The following is a 24,118-nucleotide window of genomic DNA, read 5'->3' on the forward strand; positions in this document are numbered from 1 at the left end:
ACCAAATTAATTTCATATAGGAACCTAAATTAACATTATTTTGTGTGTGTGTATATAACATGTGAACCCAACAGGAATTCAAGACAGGAAAAAATAAACTGAGCAGATACTTTCAAAGCCAGTTTTATTTGTTCTGTACTGAACATTCCACATTACTGAGGACAAAAAAGTTATTTGCTGCTTTTAACCGGTTGGCAGAGGACAGAGAATATAAAAGAGTGGTCGATAGATTCAATTCATACATGATCTTTGTTTGCAGAGTTTTCAAATGGATGTGTATAAATATCCTGTACAACAGTTCATGAAAGTTGTTTCAAACGGTCTTTAGTATGAGCATTTCTTGTTAGAGAAAAGTAAAAGGCAGACAGAGGGCGTAATGAAATGAGGAAGATGTGAGGTAAAAGGTGAGATATTGCTTACTATTAAGGACTCTGAAACGCAAACGTACGTCTCCAGGTGAGTCCGTGTTGATAACTGTTCAGGCAGAAGAGGAATAAAAGAGCATGCAGAAGAAACCAGTGGTAGGCTTTTTGTTGGACAGGATGTGTGCCAGTGACAGAGGACAGCAGTGAAGGATCCATGTGTCCATGTTTTCCATAGCTCAGTATCGGTAGTATGGACTCCGTGACCGAGACCGCGACCTCCTGGAAAAATGAAAGATGAATCAGTATCAAGCTGAGAATGTGACATCAGACAGAAAATGGGCAGGTGTCTCTAAACAAGCTCACAGTTCAAAAAGAAGCATTTTCTTCCTCAATCGATCATAACCTAATATAAAATCCAGCTTTTACACACAATACTGATGTAAACAAGCCTTTAGTAGCATCAAAACACTGAATCGTTTAGTGTTACTCTGTCTATTCAACACCTGTCTGTTTGGGGCAAATAGCAGTCTCCAATCCCGTATTTCATATACTGGTGGTTTGCCAACCTCTTCTTAATATGTGAATCAGAGATTGCGTCTTTCTGATTTAGGATTAACACAGATTTACTGGTTAGTCTGAATAAGAATGGATGACTTCTGGATCAATATACTGAGTCATAGAAGTATCTCACAGACTCGTGATTGAGTGTGTGTTGGACAGGACATTGCAGAAAAAAAGTGACAAACTCTCTATTACAACACTTTCAACTGTACATGTCTCAGAAAAGCAAACAAAAAGGGGATTCTGCTCCGTGATGCCGTTCTTTTTATTTTCAGTTCTGAAATGTTTTAATCCTAATTCAACCATGTAAAGCGCTTTGTAACTTTGCTGTGAAAAGTGCTGTATAAATAAAGTTTATTATTAACATTTCAATCTGTCTACAGGTATCAGACACTTAAATCCTTTTTAAGACCTTTTCAGACAAAGCATCTTTTTTTTATTCGAGCATTGCAGGTTATGTGCTCCCGTGCACAGGTAGGTTTTATATAGGAACGTGGATATTAGAGTTAGGTTAATCTACATTGTGTCAACAGTTAAGCGCAGATATAAATTAAAGACAGTATTAGGTTTCAAGATTTGCAACATCAGAAATGTGGACTTTTTCAGAAGAGCTTGACTTATTTGACAAAAGGATGAAATCATATAAACTGTTTGTAGCAATTAAGATCTCACAAATTCATATTTAATGAGCTGTAAGGCCAAATATTTATATAATTGAAGTTAAGAGTTTTTAGGGACACCCTGCAGTTTGGTTACAAGTAAGAAAAACAAAAAGAAACAACAAGCTGATTTATTGTTATCATGGTTTTAAACTCTAAAACATCAATGACATCTGGCTCTACTAAAACATTTTTAAACTCGCTTTCTAAAAATATATTAACGAATATCTGAAGTTCAAAATGCCAGAAGTTTCTGTTCTCAAGAAAAATTAATCTCAGCGAAAAGTTTGAGGCATTTTGTTTGACTTGAGGCATTAACATGTATTATGGATTATGTTTGTTCTCGGACTTGGCCTGACTTCTACCCCAACACTTGCCAAACTGACTTGATAGCTGAATGAAGAGAAAGCCAAAGTAGCTGAAGTACTGCATAGAAAAGGCCTTTGAGATAGTGTTTGTGCATTAATGTGAACAGATCCCACAAATGAGTCTGCTGCATCAGAGCTGTGCAGATTCTTGTGGCTTCTTGCATACCTTCTGTATGAGCTGTGTTCTCGGCCTGAGGGACAGAGGACACAGAGCGCACGATCAAAACAATAGCATGCCAGAACATCTTAAAGCCAATAAAACTGTCAGAGCACAAACTGACACCAGCAAATCAGACAGAGGCGTAGCTGATTAAATATTTTGGTTACTTCTGATTGAGTAGGCAGGACTACACACACACAATAAACACTGCTAAACCAAAGTACTATTATATATTAGATCCATATGGCTATTTGTGATCAGAAACTTAAGGTCTCACCGTATTTGGAAGGAGAGGGCGAGTGGCTCTGTCGCCCGTATTGTCTTTCCCATTCATCCCTCTCTTTCTCACGTCTCTCGCGCTCCCTAAACGCAGAGCCTCTGGGTCAGACAACTGCAACACCCAAATAACAAGCAGTACACTTAAAAACACACACACAGATTCTTACTTCATGCGTATTTTGCGTGCCATGGCTCGTAGCTCTCCCTCTCGTTCCTGTAAAATAAACACAGAGTAATGAGGGGAGATGCAGAATGACAGAGTAGCAATTTCTAAGTGCCCCCCCCCCCAAAAAAAAAAAAAAACACACTTGCACTCTCTCACACACACACACACACACACACACACACACACACACACACACACACACACACACACACACACACACACACACACACACACACACACACACACACACACACACACACACACACACACACACACACACACACACACCTGTCGTTTATGTTCCTGTTGCTGGATCTTCACCTGGGCTGCTTTTTTATCCGCCTTGGCTGCAGGACAAGAAAACCAAAGCAAATTGGGGGTGACTTATACTTTAATACCTTTGTAATTTGTACAATGAGACAAAAAAATCATGACATGTTCTGAGTTTCAGTGCTCAGTGGTACTCACACTGCTTGTTGAGCGCCTTCTGCATTCGTAGCTTCAGACGCTCCTGTGGGGTCATCTTGGGCTGCAGGTGACACAATTGTGTTAGCAGCACATCCTTTAACAGCCTGACAAAAGTGTGTGCGTGCGTGCGTGCGTGCGTGCGTGAGAGAGAGATCAAAGGCACTGTGCTGTTATACAATATCAGTGCCATCACCTTTTGTACAGTAGCTGGTGGAGATAAAAAGGCCGCAGATAAATTGATTAAGTGTGATGTTTGTTGAGTCAACAAGCACACTGGAATCTTTCTAGCTGAACGGGCTGTGTGTGTGTGTGTGTGTGTGTGTGTGTGTGTGTGTGTGCGCGCGCGCGCATGGACAGAGGGAAACTGCTGCTGTTGCTTGCAGCTGCTGTAGAATAGTTTGGAAGCAGGACAGGATCCAGTCACATGAACCTTTACACAATATATTTATATTTACAAACTGTCAGAGAAATGAAAGGGAGGAGGACGGCAGTAGGAGAAGAAGGAAAAGGATAAAGAGAAAAAGAAGGAGGAGGAGGAGGAGAGGGAGTCGGTCAGAAAGTGGGACGTGGGCAAGTTCAGGTCCGGTGAGTTCACAGAGTTTAGAGAGAGCCAGTGGCATTTTGTCAGTGACACGCCCATCGCTGGGCCGTTTAAACCTGGCCAGGCAAGAAAAACTGCAGGTCACAACACCGCAGGCAAGTTTTTACAGAGAGGCAGATAATACCTTCTACACTGTTTGTCTGTTTGAGTATATTCAAATCTTTTCTTCCTTGCTGGGAAATGCAGTGAAAAGAGTAGACAGGTCAGGGCAGAAAATGGTCCGGAGTATTAGAATATAACAAAGAAATTTAATTTGGTCTTAGTTTAGTTTAGTTTATAGGAATAGCTGTACATTTTGGGAAATATTTTTATTCCCTCTTCTGCAGAGTGAGATGAGAAGACTGTTTCCACTCTGTGATTGTACACTGTTCGTTCTGTTAAGCATAAAAACTGGTAACAGAGGGAAGCAGCAAGCCTGGCTCTGCCCAAAGGTAACAAAATCCATCCAGTTCTAGCACCTCTAAAGCTCACTAATGAACATATTATACCTGGTTTGTTAATAAGAGAAAAGACAGTCACATAAGCCCCCATAAACTGTAATCTGTTGTTTTTTACACTCTCTGTATAGATTAAACAAACAAGATATAACTTAATATAACAGTGAGCTTAAGAGGTGCTAGTAGTGGGATTTTGTTACCTGCTAGTTGTTTTTTCCATTTCCCGTCTTTGCACTAAACTAAGCTAACCGTTGGCTCCCTGTAGCTTCATATGACACAAAGAGTCATGACAGTGGCATCTATTTCCTTGGCTGACTCCAGATGTAAGTGTATTTCCCAAAATGTCCAACTGCTCCTTTAACTCTCATCTCAAGTCTTCAATTTGTATGTGGGACATTCGAGTAAGATAAGAGCAAGCAAGCAAGCGTGAGTAAGAGCATGCTCTGCTCCTTGTTGAGTCCGAAACGGGAAGTCCAGAGCATACCCATGTTGCTTTTCAATCGTTAGTCAAATCTGTCACTATTAAATGATCACTTGGCCAATACTGATTCATAAACTGTAATAAGACACAGAATGAGCGACAAAAGAAGTCATCTTCTTCCTCTTGAGGTCATTGATATGTGATATACTTCAGTGTATTTGAGACTACAAACAGATATAAAGACTGCACTCTCTCACCCACATGTATATGTATACATGCATGCACAACCCAGACTAGAAGCACAATCAAGACGATGACTTCACCGAGTGCCTAAATGTTCACTCCATACAGAGATGGCAGCACTAATTCAGTCTGTCACTTTTCAGTGTCGGCAAGTTCACATTCTTCCCAGCAAAACACTGAGAAGGTGAAGAATACTGTAATGGCAACTGCAAAACAGATGAAGGGCTTTGACTGCAGTGCATATCCACTTTGTGGGGGAAAAAAAAGAAAAAAAAAAATCACATCATTTTATTTTCTGTGAGAAACAACGGCTTCTACATCCCAGTCTGGTGGACAACCATGTCAGCCTGTCAGGGATGAGGGAGGCGTAGGCTTTAGCAAGAAACCCAGCTAGATCAAATTCTTACTGACTTTGGCAGCTCCCGTCTCTTTACCACCCGGAGTATCAGGCCTGGAGAGAGGACGAGAAAAGGCGATTAGCTGGGTGAAGAAGACATCTGATTTATCAAAATACAAAAAAACGCATTGGGTAGAAAAAAAAATCAATTATAAACAAGTCAAATAACAAACAAATTATTCTTATGGCTTGTTAACACTTAATAATTATTGGGCTGGCTTTACCCCCAAATGGTTATTGTTAGGTAAGTTGCTTGATGGCTGTTGTAGCATGTGCTTAATCCTCTACTATATCACTTTGACTAAGAAAATCTGCTATGAACAGCCAAAAACTGCATATTCCTTGTAAGGTAAACTGGTATTAAACTGACCACTGCCAACATATTAAGACAATCTTTTAGGACATCATTATCAATGCATCTGCAGCTACCAAGAGTAAAAAGACATGTTTCAGAGATTTGTCTCTGCTACAGTGTTTACATGGTCTTCTTACTTTCTTAGCTTGTCACAGACAATGGTGGTAGAGGGCTGGGCTCCTCTGTGAGCAGGGGAGGGACTGTGGTTAGTGCGACTGGGGGACTGAGAGGGACTACGACTATTGCTGTCTCCCCGCCGGTGTCCTCCACTGCTTCGACCCCCTCGCCTCAAGCTGCCCCCCTGTCGTGAGCTGGAGCGGGACCTGACAGTACACGAAAAGAGAGCTTGAGTCACTGTCATGTGCAGTATAAATCAGTAACTGTTGGGAGACGTTGGGAGTCCTACCTCGTTCGCCTGCGTGCTGAGTATCGTCTCCTGTCCCGGTCTCTGTCTCTGTCCCTCTCTCGATCTCTGTCTCGGTCGTTGGACCGCGAGCGTGTCCGGTCACGTCTCCTCCAGGATCCGGTCCCTCCATTCCCTCCTCTACCCCGGGAGTGAGATCTGGAACGTCGTCTCGACCGTGATTGTGTCCTGGATCGCCGCCCATCCCTCCCTCCTCGTCCACGTCGGGCACGGCGTGAACGGGAAGAAGAGCGAGAGGAGGACCGAGAGGAGGAGGAAGGGGAGCGACTGGAGGATGACCTTCGTCTCCTGGATAAACAGAGATGCATTGTTTGAGTAACAACATCAGCCCAGCACCTAGCCTATTTTCAGAAGACGTCTGTTTTCTTGTTTTAAAGAAATCTTACTGTCACATGTCAACTTTGTATAGGCACAAATGATCAAATGTTTAAATTTCATTTACTTGCCAGTAGGGGTGGGCGGAATACCGGTTTCGTCACAGTTACAGACATGGACTTTGCAATACCACCATAAAAGCTTTAGCATATCAAAAGTAATGCACTTCACTGTGGCTGTGAGAACATGCAGGTAGAGGACTATGCATGTACTCACAGAACTGGAGTTACATCTGGTAACTACTATTTTCCTTGCTACAACACTGACTCCAGTAACACGAAGATGTGAAAGCTAACATTACAAGCGAAACATGCCAATGTCTTTGCTGTTGGCTGCAAGAAACAACACACAAGTCTTCCTCTACTGTCACCATGTGAGGAAGTGAAGACCCAGTGGAGTAACTTGATGGAAATGTCCCCACAACACTGGAAAACTCATTTTACTTCTGCAAAACAGGATGCGCTTTAAAAGTGAAGCTCAAGGATGGATTGATGTGACTTCACACTTATAACTGGTCAGTTTTGCCTTTTTTATGTTGCTTTACAGTTTATTTTTATAGTTAGCCCATTGAAATGGTATTAGCATGTTCTGTGGCTAATGTGGCTAGAAGCATCTATTGTAGACCAACAAGCTGGAATATTGTTGTAATTGTTATTGAGGGACAGTCAAAGAAACTGTGTAAATATGAAGCCACATTTGAAGCCAGTTAAATATACAGAGTAGCAGGCTGAACGTGGTTAACTGTTTTTCACATCGCTTTTTGTGCCTACACTTCATACTGTAACAGAAGCTCAGCTGGTTTTGTCTGTACAGGAAAGCTCCCTCTGCTGCTCCCTGTGTGCTGTAGGTATGTCTGTCTGCCGCCATACTTAAATGTACTTGATGCACATGCCCACTGGTACACCGACTGTTAGATGCCTAATCTCCCCCCTTGTCTAACTCCAAGAATGAATGACATTACATTTAATAATTAACCTACATTATGGGGTTACTCCTTTCAAAACACGTGTTTGGCTATACCTCATCTTCATTCCTATTTGGAGCCAATAAACACATCCATTTTCTCTTTATTGTTTTTTCTTCCTAAGATGTGTTGCTCTACATTGTTAATAGAGTGAAAAGAGGTATAATCTTGTTTTGAGTGGAGTATCCCTTTCATTTATGTGTGAACATAAATTTTAGGTCATATCGCCCACCCCTACTTGTCAGTCACTGCATTGCCATAATGTGTGTCAACGCTTAAAACTATCCAATCACACATATTTTGTCAAAGCACACATGCAGTGTGGGAGAGGTGCATTTGTTACTTTGTAACAACTCTTTGCACTGACTTTACTTGTGGAGGCCCACCTCACCTACCACAAAAATCAGTATTTCATCGTCAGTATTTCTTTCTGCCTCAACAGCTGTGGTCATTTCAACAGACAACAAACTGACTGTAAGAGGAAAACAACCAATGAAAAGCCAGGAAGATGGAAAGTTACCGACCGGGAGCCCCTGCTATGACCTGCAGGGTGCTGCAAGTTGGAGGGGGCGTGGCCAGTGTGAGGAGCGGCTGTTTGCGTTGCTGCTGCAGCTTCCTCGTCGCTGCCTCCGAAGCTGGTGATGAAGGTGATCTTCTCTGGACCAGGGGAACGAGAGCGTGATCTTGACTCAGAGCTCGACTCCGACTCCGGCCTGAGAGAGTTCAGAAGAAACAGAAAATAAAGTTCAAACACACAAATACAGACACAACAAATCAGGGAGTAAGCAAATCAAGTAGTCAGCTCACCGTTTATAAGGATCGTAGGTTGGACTGTCTCTCCTGGCATAGCTGCAATATAACATAAAAGGATGAGGATGTAAGTTAAAATGCTGTGAGGCAAGTGGACTGTTGTTAATAAGGGAAAAAACCTATAAGGGCAACATAAAATTACCTTGGTGGGCTGATCTGTCTACCTTTTAGCCTCTTCTCTCTGAATTCTCTCCTTTGTCTGCGAGATCGCCGGCCCTGAGATGATCAAACACATCACTTAAAAAGGTGCCTATTACAATCATAAGACACAAATTCCTCAGTGGATGTTATCTTACAGAGTACATGGCCTTCTCTGCCTCCAGAGCCTTGGCATGTTTGATAGCCTCCACTTCCTCCTTGTCTTTCCTCAACATCCTAAAAACATGTATAACGTTAACAGTGTTACACTAATCAACACAATAATTATGTCAAGGGTACAAAATGTTCGGCAGTTTAACGTCAACACAACGAGCCAAAAACAACTGCAGTCCTAAAACACACAACAGAGTCATGTAGTTGATTTTGGGTGTAATATCCTATGAAAATGGAAAGTGAAGTTTATTCCTCTCAGCTCATCACACTAGCAAGAGTGTGTGAACATGGACCCACGTCAAGAAGCATCCTCAGGGAATTTCTGAAAGACAGTAAACTACTTGCGAGATCTAAATATATAGAGATTTCTTTTTTGAATAGGCTGCACTGTCCATGTTCACTGCAATAAAAGAAGAGGCTCTATGTGATGGCGACATGAACTCAATAAGCCTGTGGCTACACGGCCACTCACCAGTGAATATCTTACATATTTGTGAACTGAGGATCACAAATCACAGCACATTTCAAGACCTATGGGTGTTGCATTCTTCCAAACCAGTATTTTTGCTTTGCTCGACATCTGACTTGCGGACATGATAATATAATCAGTGAGGTGTTACCTAACAAAGTCTCCTTCAGCCATTCCGTATGGGGTTGCTATTTTATTTAGATCCAACACCTGTTCCTGGTTCAGCTCATCAACGTCAACCTCCACATCTGAATACAAACAGACACACATACACAAACACACACAACACCTCACAATGAAACATGTCAAAGCAAATTCTACCCTCATACTTGTGTATAACAAATAATTGCAGTGACAGAGAAGATGTGTATTTTCAGAATAGATACCCAGTTCATGGGAATGAAGTAAATGTCATTGAGTGGATGGATGATTTCTACATATATTAGGCCAGATATGACTGTTATCTTCCTGCTGATCTACAAACTGAAAGCTGTGATTATACCTTTTGAGCACATTTCTGCTCTGCATCCTGTTTCTGAAGATGCTTAGCTTAACTGCTAATTTTTTTCTGTCTCTGAAGTTTTATATTTCCTAATGTGTAAATGTCATTAGTGCTGTACCCATTTCCTCACCAATATCGGGGATGCCCTCATCCTCTTCAGATTCACTGTTCTCTGAATTGTCTTCATCTTTGTCTGACGGGGGGTCGGGCTCTGTCACAGTACTGTCTTCATAGGTGTAACCAATGGTGGCCTTTTTTTCAGCCAGTCTGCACAATGGGAGGAAAGATTTACAAATACATGACCAACTTAAATGCTTCAGTGAGCAAACAAACTCTAAAAATAATGTAGGAAAACTAAACATCCCATTTAATAATATTTACAGACATACTTTTTCTTCTCCTCCTCATTTGGTTTCTGCAGGCCACCGTAGAGCTCATCCAGGTAGATCTGGTATAAACACTGCTCCTCAGAGACTGTGGGAGGACAGCAGGGAGTTTAAGAACACAACAGCACTGCAAAATATACCCACTGAGGGAGGGTTAACAGACTATTATAGGCACATTAAGAACACATACATAGCACTGTGCATGTGTGAAATGTGTTAACAGTGGACTGACAATGCTCAACAATTAATGGATGTATTACTCAGCGCTGTTGTAGCTCCTGACAGTCAAATGACATTCAACGTTATGATACCCACTGTTGGCAAAGTCATTCTGCACAAGGCCTCTGTAGCGCTCATAATTGCACTTTCTCTCCTCCATCTCCTGCTCTGGGGTACTGTATGAGACAAAGAGCAGAAGGATGTTTTTCACATTTACCACTTGACTGAATACTTGAATCTCACCACATTGAGCATTTTCCTTCTAACTGAGGCTGAAACATCCAACCATGAAGCAGTGTAGAAAACATAACCTCACCAATGACCTGCTAAATTATTTAATGAGAGTTATTTTAAGACACAGTAACGACCAGAACAACCAGTGTTTTTGACCACCAGTAACAAATAGAGTAACAAGACTGTGAGGTGACGTACAGCAAAACAGTTAAAACATTCAAATTTTTGAATTCTTAATGAATTCTGAGAAATGTTGAACTGAAGTAAAAACCATGATTTTCACAATGAAAACTTCGAAGGACTTTTTTTTAACGATTGTTTGCATAATATGCAACACAGTTGATTTACATTTCACTGAACATCTGATGCATTTCAGCCAAAAGGCTGAATATTTTTTTCCACAGCTTTACATCTCCTATAAAATTATTTGGCTCAAGTTTATAATACATACACTCACTGGTTCTATATATAAGATAAACGAGCTTATTGTGTTGATTGCAGCAGTATGAAAACAACTGAATGAACAAACGAATGAATAAAAACAAACAAGACAAAAGCCTCTCTGCTTAATACTGCAAAACACTCTCTCTGAAAACATAATTTTATGTTACATCACTGCACTTTGTTTTATTTATGACTTTTGCTCTACTTGACTCAAGTGCTTCAAATGTCATAATGTAATGTAATCTGTGAAGAATGCATGAATGTCTCCACAACCACAATGGTGTAAAATCACTAGGCAAGAAATTACACAAAATATTCACATTGGACTGATTCTGGGGTTAAATGTGAGGTTAGGTAATTTTAAGACTTACGATGTGCTGAGCAGTGGAGGCGTGTAGGTGGGGATGTAGTCCAGGTGTGCCCGCACATCAAACCTGTCAATCATATTATTGGCATCTCCCTGCCATGGCATCCTTTTGATAAAACAAGAGAAAGAGGTTTAGTCAGATCAGCGAGACCCCACAAGCACTGTGCATCTGGTATGTGTGATGTTTAATATGCTATTCATATGTGTGTGTGTGTGTGTGTGTGTGTGTGTTTCCTCACATGTTGATGGGGCTCTCTGCAGCCAGTGCCACAGCAGGATCCAGATGGATCTTGTAGGCTCGGCCATGAACCTGAAGAAACTGAGCTGGATCTTTTTTCTGTTGAGACAAAAAACAAGAGGCAGTCAAGTGACAATACAATAACATCCTGTGGCGAAATAAACCAACTAACGAAACGTGAAGATATTATTGTATAGCCCTTTAACTCTTCAATTTCATCTTCTATTCAAATCAGAAGCACAATTTAGGCCACACATGCATGGTGCTACTCTACAGTGTTTTGGCTGAATAAATCTTTTCTTCATTGTTCAAAATGCTGCTGCAAATCTGATACAATTTTTTTTTCATCTGTCATCTAAATAAGGTTCCATTTAGACAGAACAAAAAACAACTGGCAGAAAAAGAAGGTGAAGAAGTCTCCGTGCATCAGCCAACTTAAAGCTCAAAATAGCGCCTCAACAGAAAAGACAACTAAGGAAGATCTTGAGAAATTGGATGTCATAAAAATCTTATCATTCCAGAGAGAGCCAACAGCACTTTGAACGAAGAGGATTAGATTTCCACTGGCTTGCTGCCACAGGTATTAGAATATTTAAGTATCTCTGAATACATTGCTCAGCTAGATGAGTCACTTACTATCTTCTCATAGTATTCTCGCCGGCGCTCTCCTCGGCGTTTGTAATCTACCATCATGCCACGAAGCTTGCGCTCATGTTTGCGGGCCTCCTGCCACATGACGGCTCCGCTGGGGGTGGGGGCGCGGCGGGGCACGGCTGCTGTAAGATGGCAAAGAGGGAAGGAACATGGGAGAGAGGACAAAAAGAGAGGATACAAGGACATGAGGAAATTTAGGACAGATGGAAGCGCATGGAGTGACAAGAACAGAAGACAGGTGTACAAGACTGTTTTTAACAAATATTCAACTGGGAGAAGCACCACGGACAAAGCTCTTCTGAGAGATCATTTCATTGATATAAATATTTAATTTCCCAACTATTTACTGCTGTTATTTCTCACCTAAATAAGACACCACATGAATGTAGCTGAGAGCACAATGCTGAAGCTCCGTTCTATATTTAGCCAGGATATAAATGGTGAATAATGACTCTTCTTATAGTAAAGATAACAGTGGGCAAGCAATGTATCAGAATGACGCATTTGTCTGTGGTATTAATATCAATGATTATATTGCATATTTGTCTTATATGTTTTGTGCAAACAAACAACACAAAGCATTACTTTGACTTCTTTTATATATTTTTCCCCCCCTCAATACTCAAAAATAAAAAGTTCACATAGACTTCTGGTAAAAACATAGTGCAGTGTGACTTTCCCCTTCTGTCACAGGCATGGCTTTATATTTATCGATAAAGAAGATATTTTAGTCATTTCCATATAGTTGGAAACATACGCATTACTTTTGAATCTATCAGCAAATACTGTAAACTGTAATGGAAAAAGTCTTCAGATTGGCCAGTAGGTCTTCAGATCTTCTCCACAACATTCAAACCAACAAACTAAACAAAGTCAAAGCCCATGTATTTTTTTGCATACTACTTGAATGCTTTAAGGAGTTTTCTCTATCTACAATTACTTTCTCAGGCTGAGGGTGTATTAAATACACAATTTGTAACCGCATGAATATCATAAATATTAGACATTTAGAATACCAGCTATTAAAAATACTGACTGTAGCTACTGCCGTTCATCAAATGACACAACCATACTATTATGTGCTTGATGTCAGGTTGATGACCTTTCCATTTTATCACAGGCCTTGTCTGTGTTTGTTTAATAGATTAATGTTATACTGGCAGCAAAACCACCTGGAGCCAAAGAGCAAGCTAACGTTATCCTAGCTAACTGTCTAATATTATCGTTAGGGTTAGCTTATCAAGCCTCAGCCGTTCATATGTACTATAAACTCCACTTTATTCTAGCATGTGCGCATGCCTCCTATTGCTTTTAGGCGAAATATACCGTAAAACAGCAGTGTTTTCAAAGTTATCGTAGAGTTTGTTAGCATACACATCGGCCTGGTTGCGCATGCAGCCCGGGCCTATGCTGCTGTTAGCAGGTTGCCATCACAGCTAGCATACATTATCTTAGCTTAGTTTAGCTAGTCTGCAGAGACGTTAGGAACAACGCGTGTATCGCAGCCTTATTAACAACAACAAAACACGAGACACGGTTGCATGACAGAATTAGCATCGTTTTAAAATTCGCTGTGTACCTGTTTTATGAACCACCAACACACACTGGGGTTGTTTTCGGTCAGCCGAGGACGGTGCTAGCTGACTGCTGTTACACGCCTCCTCTCCTGTTACTAACAGTTGGAGCTGATCTGTGCAGTACCGAGCTTAACCTTCGGGGGCGCTGCATACCTATATATCACGTTTGTACACCACAGACAGCGTTATTGGTGGTGAGCGCCACAAACTGGCCGCAACGCTTGATTTGATCATTCACATTAGAACTTGCAATGCGTTGAAGTTAGACTTTCTTTGAAAAAAATATTACTTATATTTTGATACAGAGTTTAACACATTAACTTTTGACATATCACTTTTCAAAGTAGCCTATTAGTTGATAAATGTCCCTTAATTCATAAATCTGTTACTTCTGGTCACTCATGACGGAGCTCTTTAAAAAAACAATATGTAAGTCAACAAAGCTTCACAAGACAAAGTTATTCTTGACCTTGAAAGTGGTTTGACAAACATTTCCAATTTCTGTTTGACAAGCTCCACCTTAATGACATATGAGCAAACTGTAAAGAAGAGATGTGCTGATGAAGACCATAAGAGACAGTTGAAAGTTCAAGGAAAGTTAGAAAATGGAGCTTGAGTTGTACTTGTTTTGTTAAACTACTTTTTTCAAAGTCAAACATGAATTTTGATGCTTATTAAAACAATTCGATTCAGGTTATTTTATAGACATTTCCACTTAGATTCCTGGCATTTAGTTTACAGTTGACAGCATTTGGCCTTATGTACCTGATTCTTAATGGTGTCTGATGGGAATTGTTTTCAAGACACTTGCTGGTTGGTTCCTCACATTCTTGATACTTATTCCATTGTCTTTCATTTTACTTTTTGTGCACATGTGCATATATTATATGTGGCTCACAATATTATTAAGTAAGAATGGTGACACACCATCAAAAAACATGTTAACATAAATAATCATTCTCCTGAAAAGCAGGGTGTCATTACAATAGTCTTTTTTATACATACTTGTATAAATGTTGAAATTTTGATCCCTAATGACAAGTCAATCATGGTTTAAACCCCAGATTATTCTATATTTGTACTATTAACCATTAACAGTTAGTCTGTTTTAAAGAAGAACTGACAAATTGGCCTAAGTCATGATATAAACCGTAAGGGAACAAACTTACCTGTAAGCATTATCTGCATCACTTTCAACAACTGGGATTTAACAGGCAAACAGGTCAAACATGTTAACTAAATCACTCAACATTAATGAAAGGAGCAACATCTTCTCAGGTAAATTAAAACTTTCTAATCTGCAGGCTCGGGTCTGACATCCTGAGCTGCACAGCAGGTGTAGAGATGGTCCTACAAATACAGTAGTGTGTGCATGAGTGTGTGTAAACTCCATTTCCTACATTTCCTTCTGACCAGGGTGGCGACAGGAAACCCATGTACATTTCCAGCCTGCCGCTGTTACCACAGGCCGAAGGTCACATTTGTCACATCCACTTGGCCATTAGCTGTAACTGCTGTGACCCTGCAGTCACTTTACTCTGCCCCGACATGCAAACCCCTTCCTTTCACGCAATCATTTTAAAGCAAATTCATCATCTCAGCATCACCATGTCATACCTGAATGAACTGGGCTGAAGCTTACACATAGCACACTTTCAGATGGATGCTTTTATTGTTAAGCTTTTGTTAGATGTTTTATACCTACAGTACTGCACCCAAATAGAAATGTTTTTTTAAAAAACAAAACAATCACAATTGATTTATGATGAAGGGTTTACGAGAGGGTACTCAGAGAGTTTTAACTGGAAGCGATATCCCTCAAAAGCCACCTGCTCTTGAAATTTACCCAATTTCCAACAACAGACGATTTTCTCACAATGACACTGCCGGTTTCTAGGTAGAGTGGGGACAATTTTCCTGGCGCTGTCGGTATCATTGTTTGTGAATGTATGTCAGAGAGAGAGAGAGAGGGAAAGAGAGACCTTATGCATTCAGTGACCTACTGACATAGTCATAGTGGCTGTGATCCATGTGCTCCATCATTAAATATCCTACCATAGGGCCTTTGACAATGATAGTACAAACAAAGCTTGTAATAGTTTCCAAAATGCTGGTATGCACATACAGAAGGGGAAAGAAGCACTTAATTCTCTGCAAAAACCAAAGTTAATGATCTCTGTGTGGCAGCACTCCTGGTGATTATAGGCAATAGAAAATAAGATGGAGTTGGTAAATGCACTTTTATTACAATCCACATGTGCTGGTTGCTCCAAATGGAAAGCGAAATGGGACAAATAGAGCAAGGTAATACAGTGATACTTTCAGACCAAACCACAGTACAAAAAGGGCATCAATATGTACAGTATATCCATGTACAAAAAAGCTATTTTACAAGCAGGTATGAAAAAAATCATACACCTTTGACATACTGTAATATTACAGAGACAATACAGGCAACAGTGTATAGTTTTAAAACAATTTCCAAAAGGCTTAAAAGCCTTTGGAGCAGGAGTATGCACTCTCTTTGACAAGTATATCAACTTTGTTTTCTTTTCTTAAAGTAAACTGCTTCTGTCCTTCCTTTTCCTCCACGCTCACTCACAATATACATTCTCCATTTCACTCTTGCACACACTTACATACAGCCAGACACAGAAACACACAGAGTGTTAAATAAGCATCCATTCGTTAATCTCTCTGTCTGAAACAGAAATGGTGGTCTGAACACCAATCAGATGGCGTCGTGGACCAGGAAACAGGTCGCGAGTCTCCTTCGGAGGATGATCATCTGTTTCCTCTTGACAGTATCTCAGGCACTCAAGTCTCCAGATTACATCAAGAGTCTAATGAATCTTTCAGTCAAACATCATGGGCCTGCTGCTCCTAGGTCCTAGTTGTCAAAATGAGGTCAAAGATGTCAACACAGTAAGAATTTGACCCTTTTACTTAGCAGCCTTCGCTCCTCAGGTGTCTGCTGATAGCTGTCTGAGCATATAAAGGTCATAGGATCAGCCCCTTTTCAAAACTGCAACAGGGACCCAGTGCAAGAAACTGGAAACAGGTCCCTGTGAGCGACAGAGTGCGAAAAACGCAAAATAAAATAAAAATCTCCTCAGAGGCCAAAAAATTCAAGGGTCAGGCCTCCAGTTCTTGGTTGTCTGTGTAGTGGAAGCGGTTCAACTTCTCCCTCTCCCGGTTTGAAATGTCCAGTTTGGGGGCGTGGGCTGGCTTTAGAGCCGGTGAGGGGTGTGAAGGTGCTGGGGAGGGCGGCAGGGTCAGTTCAATCTCCTCGTAGCAACGTGAGACAGGGGCGGGGGCTGGAGGGTGTGCGGCGGTGGGGGGCAGGAGAGGCACGGGACGGTCTACGTTTCTAATGAGGTTGACGAACTCCCTCTGGTTGTTGATGCCTTCTTCCTGTGGGACGGCCTGCTGCTTTTTCCGCTTTCGATGGAGGTGGGAGAGGATGAAGGCGCAGGCTGTGCAGCCACAGACCGTCACTAGAGCTAAGATGCCCACCAGGATAATGTAGAAGCTGACACCCCCCTGCGTCATGTCAGACATGGCACCTGCAAACACAGAGGCAAAGAGGTAAGACCAGACTTCATAGAGATTTTGTAGTTTTAATACACAGAAATGTATGTTGATTACCTGGACAATGCTGCCCAATGCAGGCATTTTTGAGGCTCATGCACTCATTACCATAGTAACCCTCAGGGCAGGCACACACGTATCTGCCCTCTGTGCTGTGGCAGGGTGCCCCCTGCTGGCAAGGATTGGGATTGCACAGATCCAGCACTATCTGAAAAAATACGAAAAAGAAAAACATTAAGATGAGTAAAAAAGGCTTGCAATCCTTGCTACAGCTACAGTTCTATTAGTCCATTACCATATATGGGTTTTTGGATGTCATACTAGCATATTTAATTCATTAACTTCACAAAAATGGGTTTCCATATGTACCTATACTCTCTGACAGTGTCCAGATTTTCAGTGATATATTTTAAGGCTTTAATTCACATTATACCTAATCCTTTCAGGATTTCTTATGTGCCTCACTGGCATACTTTTTGTTATTAATATTGGAATAATTTTTCCTGATTTTTTTTTTTTTTTACATTTCTTTTTCTCATTAGAATTGATTGGACCTAAGATCTAGAAGGTATGATCTTCCTCTGCTGCACATATACATTTAGTTTTATCTTTCCATGTCTCATACTATGATGTTTTTATCCTGCAGAGTAAGCTAGTGTTTGGTTAACATCTATGAAGGTCATCCAACCTCACAGAAGATTCCTGAATATCCCATGGGACAGTTGCAGGTAATGGTTCTTCCATCCATCTCCACACACTGTCCTCCATGCAGACAGGGGGCGCTGTCACAGGGGCTTGGACCATTTTGGCAATATTTCCCTGAGAAACCAGGGCGACACAAGCATCTGGACCCTGACACCTGGTCCTATGTGGGACGACATATAGTGTATGTCATTCATATGCAGGATACTTAGATTATTTCTTTGTTGTAACAAGTAACACAAACACAAAAAAAGAATTCCTGACGCATTTACACTGTTTCTGTTTCTTTCCTACTTCTTGGTATCCAATCAGCTGTGTCAGTGCACATGTGCAGAGTGGACAATGTTTATGTCGTGGAAGCGTTCTTCCAATTTTAATGTGTAGGTGCAAGAGACAAGAACATCTCAGTGAAATCCAAAGTGTGGCTGCATAATAAGTGTCTGTCAGCTGTGAAGAGCCCTACTTTAAATCTGAAGAAGCAACTGCAAGCTAAGCACAGCTCCACAACACTTAAGGTACCCTCACTTTCTGTTTGCTTTTACTTTCTTCATTGCATTTGCTACAGATTATGGGCTGTAAACAGAGCTATCCAATGACAACAGAGTCATTACATTTAAAGGTAGACATACAGGAGGCTGCACGCCGTCTGGACAATATATCCAACATGCACAGGGAGTTTTTTTTGGTAATGCAAAAGTATTGTAATAGTTACTTTTCTCAGTAGGAAAAGGCTGTAACTTAACAAGTCACTATTTAATAGCAGTCATCTTGTAAATGTAACAAGTTACTTTTGAAAGTAACGTTACCCAATACTGTTTATATGCATGTAAAACTGAGAGAGCAACAAATATATAACATGGGGAAAAGGGCACTAAAGAGAGAAACAGGAGGCCTGTCATGGATCTGCCACAGGCAATGAAACCCTTTGAGAATAAATACTGCTCACAATTTGAGGCAAAAAAAATATCAAAAAGTGGGTTTTATCCCCAGAAGAAGGCCTGAAATGCCTTGGGCGTTACCAAAATTACAATTATTCCCAGTGATTCATTTTCCAAACTTGTGTGAGAATTCTTCATCTTAAAGAACAGATAAAGGAATGAAAGACAGAAGGAGATGCTGTCACTAGTAAGAGAGAGTGAAAAGAAGCCATTGAACAGGCCAGAGATGTGACTGATACACAGAGACGACAGGTGAATTAGACAGAGAGAGAAGGACATTACAGCTCAGACTCTTACCTCACAATATCCGCCGTTCAAACACAAACCCTGACAGCTGCTGTTCCCTAGAAATCAGAGAGAGCAAGGAGACGATATTAATCTGTCACACAGGATTTTTATGATACTATAGTGCTGTAAAATATGCAAAGTGAGAAGAGAGATAATAGTTAAAAACAAAAATGAACACACTCCCTTTTATTAGTGTTTAATTTCTAGTGTGTTTCAGTGACACACTGTGACACATTAAACTTCTGTTTAAACACAGTCCACTGAGACTCTTCATGTTTCACTACCTGCCACAGGACTATTCTATCTTTTATTCCTTTCTTTTCTTTTTACTTTTATACTCACTGATGTCACAGTTAGGCCCTGTCCACCCAGGGAGGCAGTCACACAGGTATCCTCCGATCAGGTTACGGCAAGAGCGGGCGTGGACACATATACTCATTTCACACTCGTTGGTGTCTAAAGGGAGAAAGAAAAAATCTGAAAATACTGATCTGGTAAACATTCAATCTCAACTGTCTCTGAAAGATCTGAACCTGAATAAGGTGAGCCTCTGCGACGTTGTGGGGTATGAATGAAAAGAGTAGTTGAATCCAGAAACAACATCTTCTACTGATACAATATCAACATTCTTGCTCCCATTCCTCTTTATTTTTACATGGAAATTCAGCATTTTGATCCCAAATAGTCTCAATCAAATAACATAACAAGACAGCAGCTGTTGGTTTGATTCTTTTGTGCAGATGATCATATTTATCATTTTAATTAATATCTTTGCAATTTTTTTTCCTGGATCTCTTTTGTTCTGCTGATGGAACAAAAAGGTCTTACAGGCTGCTGTTTTGGCAGTATTTATACAGGAAATATACTAACAAAAATATAAAGGACACGCAAGATGGAAGCCTAACATATATTAACAAACCAAATCCTCAGTCTAATCTTGCTGCAGAACTCACAAACAGCACCACACTAATTGAAATGAAATAAAACATCCCATAAAACCACTGTATCTAATCTTGCATGTCTCCCACCGGTGATTTTTAGCCACCAGCAGCGTTTCCCCTGTATTAACACCACTGCTGTAGAATTACGAGCGACGCTAAAATTTCCCACATTAATGCATCATTAATATCAGTGGGCTACTAATGATTTTCACCTGCACATCTACAGCTGGCTGCCTCCCTCTCCTCATTCTACAGAGGACCTCTAGGTGAAAGGTACTGTTGTAAGAGCAGTGCAGCTCCTTTAAGGAACAGGGCAGAGTGTAATGTGTGTTCGAAGTGAGTTTGTGTGAGAGAGCAAACAGCAGTAACGTGATGGTGAATGTGAGCAGAGCAGACGAAAAGGTAAATATTCAATATAAGCTGCAGTGTGTCAGTTAATAAACGCTGCACTAACAGTACTTTCTTTGGCTGTTATGTAACCTTAGCTAAATCTATAGGAAGCCATCTTGACTTAGCTTAGTCTCATGCTTGTGGACATACAGCATGCCTAACAGAAAAATTCTAAGGGAAACACAACTCCAGCTAAACTAAAATCAAATCCACACTTGAAGCGGATGCTTGAACTGAACCGTGAAGTGGAGAATGGCTGGACAGACGCCAGTAGAACGAACACCAACACTTGGAGACAGAGTGTTTGTCAAGTATATGTTTACAAATGCACAGCGCATCCTAAGTAATGCCTTGCAGCATCTTCTTACATCTTTGTTTATGCACAGATCCCCCTGCTGCACCACTGCTTCGGTCTACATGTGCCTATTCCCACCCTCTGTCACACTGGGAGTGTAAAAGCCAGGGACCCCCGAGGGCCTGGCTCTGATAGCAGAGGAGGAGGATTAGAAAGAAATGCTGAATGAATAAAGAGGAAGTAGTCAGTCAGTTATAGGTAATCTAAACCTGTTACCGTCAGTGAGAGGCCTATTAGGATTTAGCACCGGTGGAGAGTGTGTGCATGTGTGTGTGGGTGTGTGGGTGTAATCTATGAGAAAAGCCTGGGGATTCTGCCGGGTACGGGAGAAAATGTGGGGACAGAAGTTGGCTAATAAAAGAGTGAAACCGATAGAAAGTATAATTGCTTTTCACCATTTGTGGCACTACTGATGCTTTGCCTCTTGGCTCAGGCTATAAAGAGTTTTATCACTTGTGTTTGAACACCGTGTGTGCGTGTGTGTAATACTGTGAGCCACTGACCTGTGATGTGGAACTATGGGGGATTATCAAGTGTCAGAGTGACATATCACTGTAACACAGAGGAGCAGGAGAGGCTGTCATCCTGAAATATGTCGCAGTTTTTACTTCATAACCCCCAAGCCTATGTGTATATGGTATGTCCTGTGTGTGTGTGTGTGTGTGTGAGAGAGAGAGAGAGAGAGAGAAAGAGAGAGAGAGAGAGACCTGATCCTATACAATAGTCCCTCTTCTGTACTATCTAACACAACAACCCTGTGGGAGTATTCTTGTCAATATGAGCGAATGCGGCCCAAAGAGACGTGACAGTGCATTTAGAGAATACTGATTCACAGTCAGGACGGGTCTAAAGGAGAATTAACATGCCGTCGGCTTTTTCTGCCACTTTAATTTGTGCTTTAAATGCATATTTCACTTCAAATGGAACACATAATCACACATTGGCCACTGAAACACAGGTTTTGTTACCAGCTGTGAATTACTCAGATTGATTTAGCTTGAAAGAGGATCAGTGTTGAAAGTCCTGTGAGCAGATTCCTCTGAAGATGATAAATATGAGATTTTCTCATTAATGGAAAACTGTATGAACAACTGCAGTGACGTACTTTAATGTTGAAAAATTATCACGATTACAAAAACCCTACAGCATGCAACACTTCTGAAGCGTGACACTGGGCCACTCAGATGAAATCCCTTTGCACCAGTGTTAGTGCTTTTGCTCTGGTGGGCTTTGATCAAAATATAATATTTTATGGATTGATTGTTCAGTACACAGTTCTGGCATCAAAGTACCACACATCTGTTAATCTCTTATACGCTGAATCTCAATCTGCTTTCCTTGTGCCAGTGATGAAAGCTTTGCAACTAAGGTTGTAAAATATGGTCACACACACCGTGAATTTTACCCCTGAGACGAAAGCAAGTAGCTCCATCCCTAATGTAGGCAGCTGGTCTGGTGAAGCGTTGCTTTAATTGATCTGCAGCTTTTCTACGTTTTGTTGCTTCTGTCTGCATATCAAACTATCCAGAGTGCAGCTCTACTGGCCTTTTATAGGAATCTTTAAAAAAAAAAAAAAAACAAATAATTTCCTTTAAAGCGTTTCTTTAAACTAACATTGATAGTCTCGCTTTCACTTGGCAATCTCTTAATTAAGAAAATAATTACAATGATGATCTTGGTCCTCCGTCTTAATAAACTAAATTTGCATCTCTGTTTTGTGTTAAAGCTTCTTGCTTTGCTTACATTACTTCACATTATAATATCAATAAGGATGTATGCTCCAATATAAATATACGACATGGCAAACGTATGCAAAATGACAAAACGCATGTTCAAAGCAGTGAACTGTGTCCCACCGTTTTGCTTTAGGCTGCATGAAAACCTTTTCATATTTGTTTAAAACAAAAGCTGCATGATATTATGATGATGATGATGATGATGATGATTATTATTATTATTGTAGTTTGACTACACTATCATCCTGGTTTGTTTAGTTTTGTTTTTTGTGTTTTGTTCTTTGTCTATCCTTCTGTATTTCATTTGATTTCTATCATTGTTGTATTTGTACATTCATTAATGTTTTGTATTTGTAACAAAAATACAAATAATTAATCAAAATTAAAACGGATATTTGTGCATCTACATTTTCGTAACACTTGGGCAACACAGATCCAGAAAAACTACTAAATGGACCTTGTCTAACTAATTTGATCATTAATTATTAAGATAATAAGATTACATTCTTTGAAAAATAACACAGAATTATTGCCTAACCCTACTTTTACTCTTGATTTAGTCTTTTTTTGCTTTGATTTATGTTCCCACTGAGTTTTGCAAGATGTTGCATGATATACATATAATACATATTTTAACTCTTCAGAGTGACCCTCTTCATGTATACACTGTAACACATGCTGAATCCTGACCCACTGACCCAGCTGACAGGTCCTCCCCATCCATCCAGGTGGGCAGAGGCACCGGTAACCTCCAGGAGCCTCCTGACACGTTGCTCCACGTCCACAAGGGATCCGATCGCACTGCCTCACCACTGGGGGACAAAAAAAGGAAATATTCTACATGAACTACTGGTCTGTGTAACGAGAATATGTGTGAGAATATCAAAGAGACATTTCGTGAGGGTAAATGTGTGTCTGAGTCTGTGTGATGCCACCATGTGGACATGTGCAATCTGCAGCATTGGTATGCGGATGCTTTGGCGGACTGTGTTTTCATTCTCTTTTCTGCTGCTCTGGTTTCTGTGCAAACACTGATAAACATAATCATCTGCTGCACGTCCATGTTCACACCTCAAACCTTTCCCAGAGAGGAGGGAGGAACAAGTGAATTTAAATTGGGGGGGAGGAGAGTCGGGAGGTAAAATAGAAAAACAGAGCTGCCACGCCTGGTTCCGCTCCTCAGAAGAGGAATTACAAACAGTTAAAAAAGCAGCGGGAATGTGATGAAAAAGAGCAGAAACAGACACAGGGAAGCTCTCGTTCTAGGGGTTAACCATGCAGAATGTCCTATTACTCACGGCATATTTGTGCAGTAGTGGCATCATAACTTTTCCCATGCAGGACTCTATGGTATACATCTTTCGCTCTGTCTCTCTCATAACCTCTTTTCATTTACCTAACCCTGCAGAACAACCATTTTCCATCCTCCTGACCCCGGCTCCAACCCGAAGCAATAATAACCCAAGCCAATCTAGTGGCAACTCAACGGAGAATTCATAACAAACAAAGGAGCCTTTAATTAATATCAGTTATATATATAAATCTAGTCTGAAAGCAGAGCTGTGTTGTGGTTATGGTCGTCATTCCCTGCAAGCCTGACAATCCTCTCACTGTGCATTCCCCAGAGAGCCCCCCACAACACATACAGAGACAGAGATAGACCGCCTCTCTGACTGTTAATCAAGCCAGCAACAAATAACAAGAGCAAAAATAAACGATTTC

At 40.8% G+C, this 24,118-nt stretch overlaps 2 protein-coding genes across 3 annotated transcripts in view; both read right to left on the reverse strand.

The window, feature by feature from the left end:
* Positions 1-107: 107 nt before the first annotated feature.
* Positions 108-13,541, reverse strand: LOC121609088 (CLK4-associating serine/arginine rich protein). Of its 2 annotated transcripts, XM_041940630.1 has the most exons (21): positions 13,458-13,541; positions 11,861-12,000; positions 11,226-11,323; positions 10,991-11,092; positions 10,038-10,117; positions 9,726-9,810; positions 9,467-9,603; positions 8,986-9,082; positions 8,350-8,428; positions 8,196-8,269; positions 8,051-8,092; positions 7,768-7,956; positions 5,887-6,192; positions 5,618-5,803; positions 5,140-5,179; positions 3,027-3,087; positions 2,847-2,905; positions 2,560-2,606; positions 2,391-2,476; positions 2,120-2,144; positions 108-644 (listed from the first exon to the last, which is right to left on the reverse strand). In XM_041940630.1, exons 2-21 carry the CDS (start codon positions 11,957-11,959, stop codon positions 602-604), a joined length of 1,935 nt encoding a protein of 644 aa, XP_041796564.1. In that variant the 5' UTR covers positions 11,960-12,000; positions 13,458-13,541; the 3' UTR covers positions 108-601. The 2 variants fall into 2 exon arrangements, 1 of the variants encoding a protein (XP_041796564.1); XR_006006982.1 differs by lacking the exons at positions 108-644; positions 2,120-2,144 and having other exon boundaries at positions 5,136-5,179.
* A 1,618-nt stretch (positions 13,542-15,159) lies between these two features.
* Positions 15,160-24,118, reverse strand: part of LOC121608908 (protein jagged-1b) — a 47,042-nt gene continuing 38,083 nt past the window's right edge. Inside the window, exons 9-14 of the mRNA XM_041940335.1 lie at positions 23,095-23,208; positions 19,317-19,430; positions 18,984-19,030; positions 17,735-17,911; positions 17,104-17,254; positions 15,160-17,021 (exon numbers count right to left, since the gene is read on the reverse strand). Coding sequence (XP_041796269.1) covers positions 16,591-17,021; positions 17,104-17,254; positions 17,735-17,911; positions 18,984-19,030; positions 19,317-19,430; positions 23,095-23,208 — 1,034 coding nt within the window. The 3' untranslated portion in view covers positions 15,160-16,590. The remainder of the gene's footprint in view (positions 17,022-17,103; positions 17,255-17,734; positions 17,912-18,983; positions 19,031-19,316; positions 19,431-23,094; positions 23,209-24,118) is intronic.

This window comes from Chelmon rostratus, chromosome 7 (genome assembly GCF_017976325.1).
Source record: "Chelmon rostratus isolate fCheRos1 chromosome 7, fCheRos1.pri, whole genome shotgun sequence".
In the NCBI taxonomy this organism is placed as follows: domain Eukaryota; kingdom Metazoa; phylum Chordata; class Actinopteri; order Chaetodontiformes; family Chaetodontidae; genus Chelmon; species Chelmon rostratus.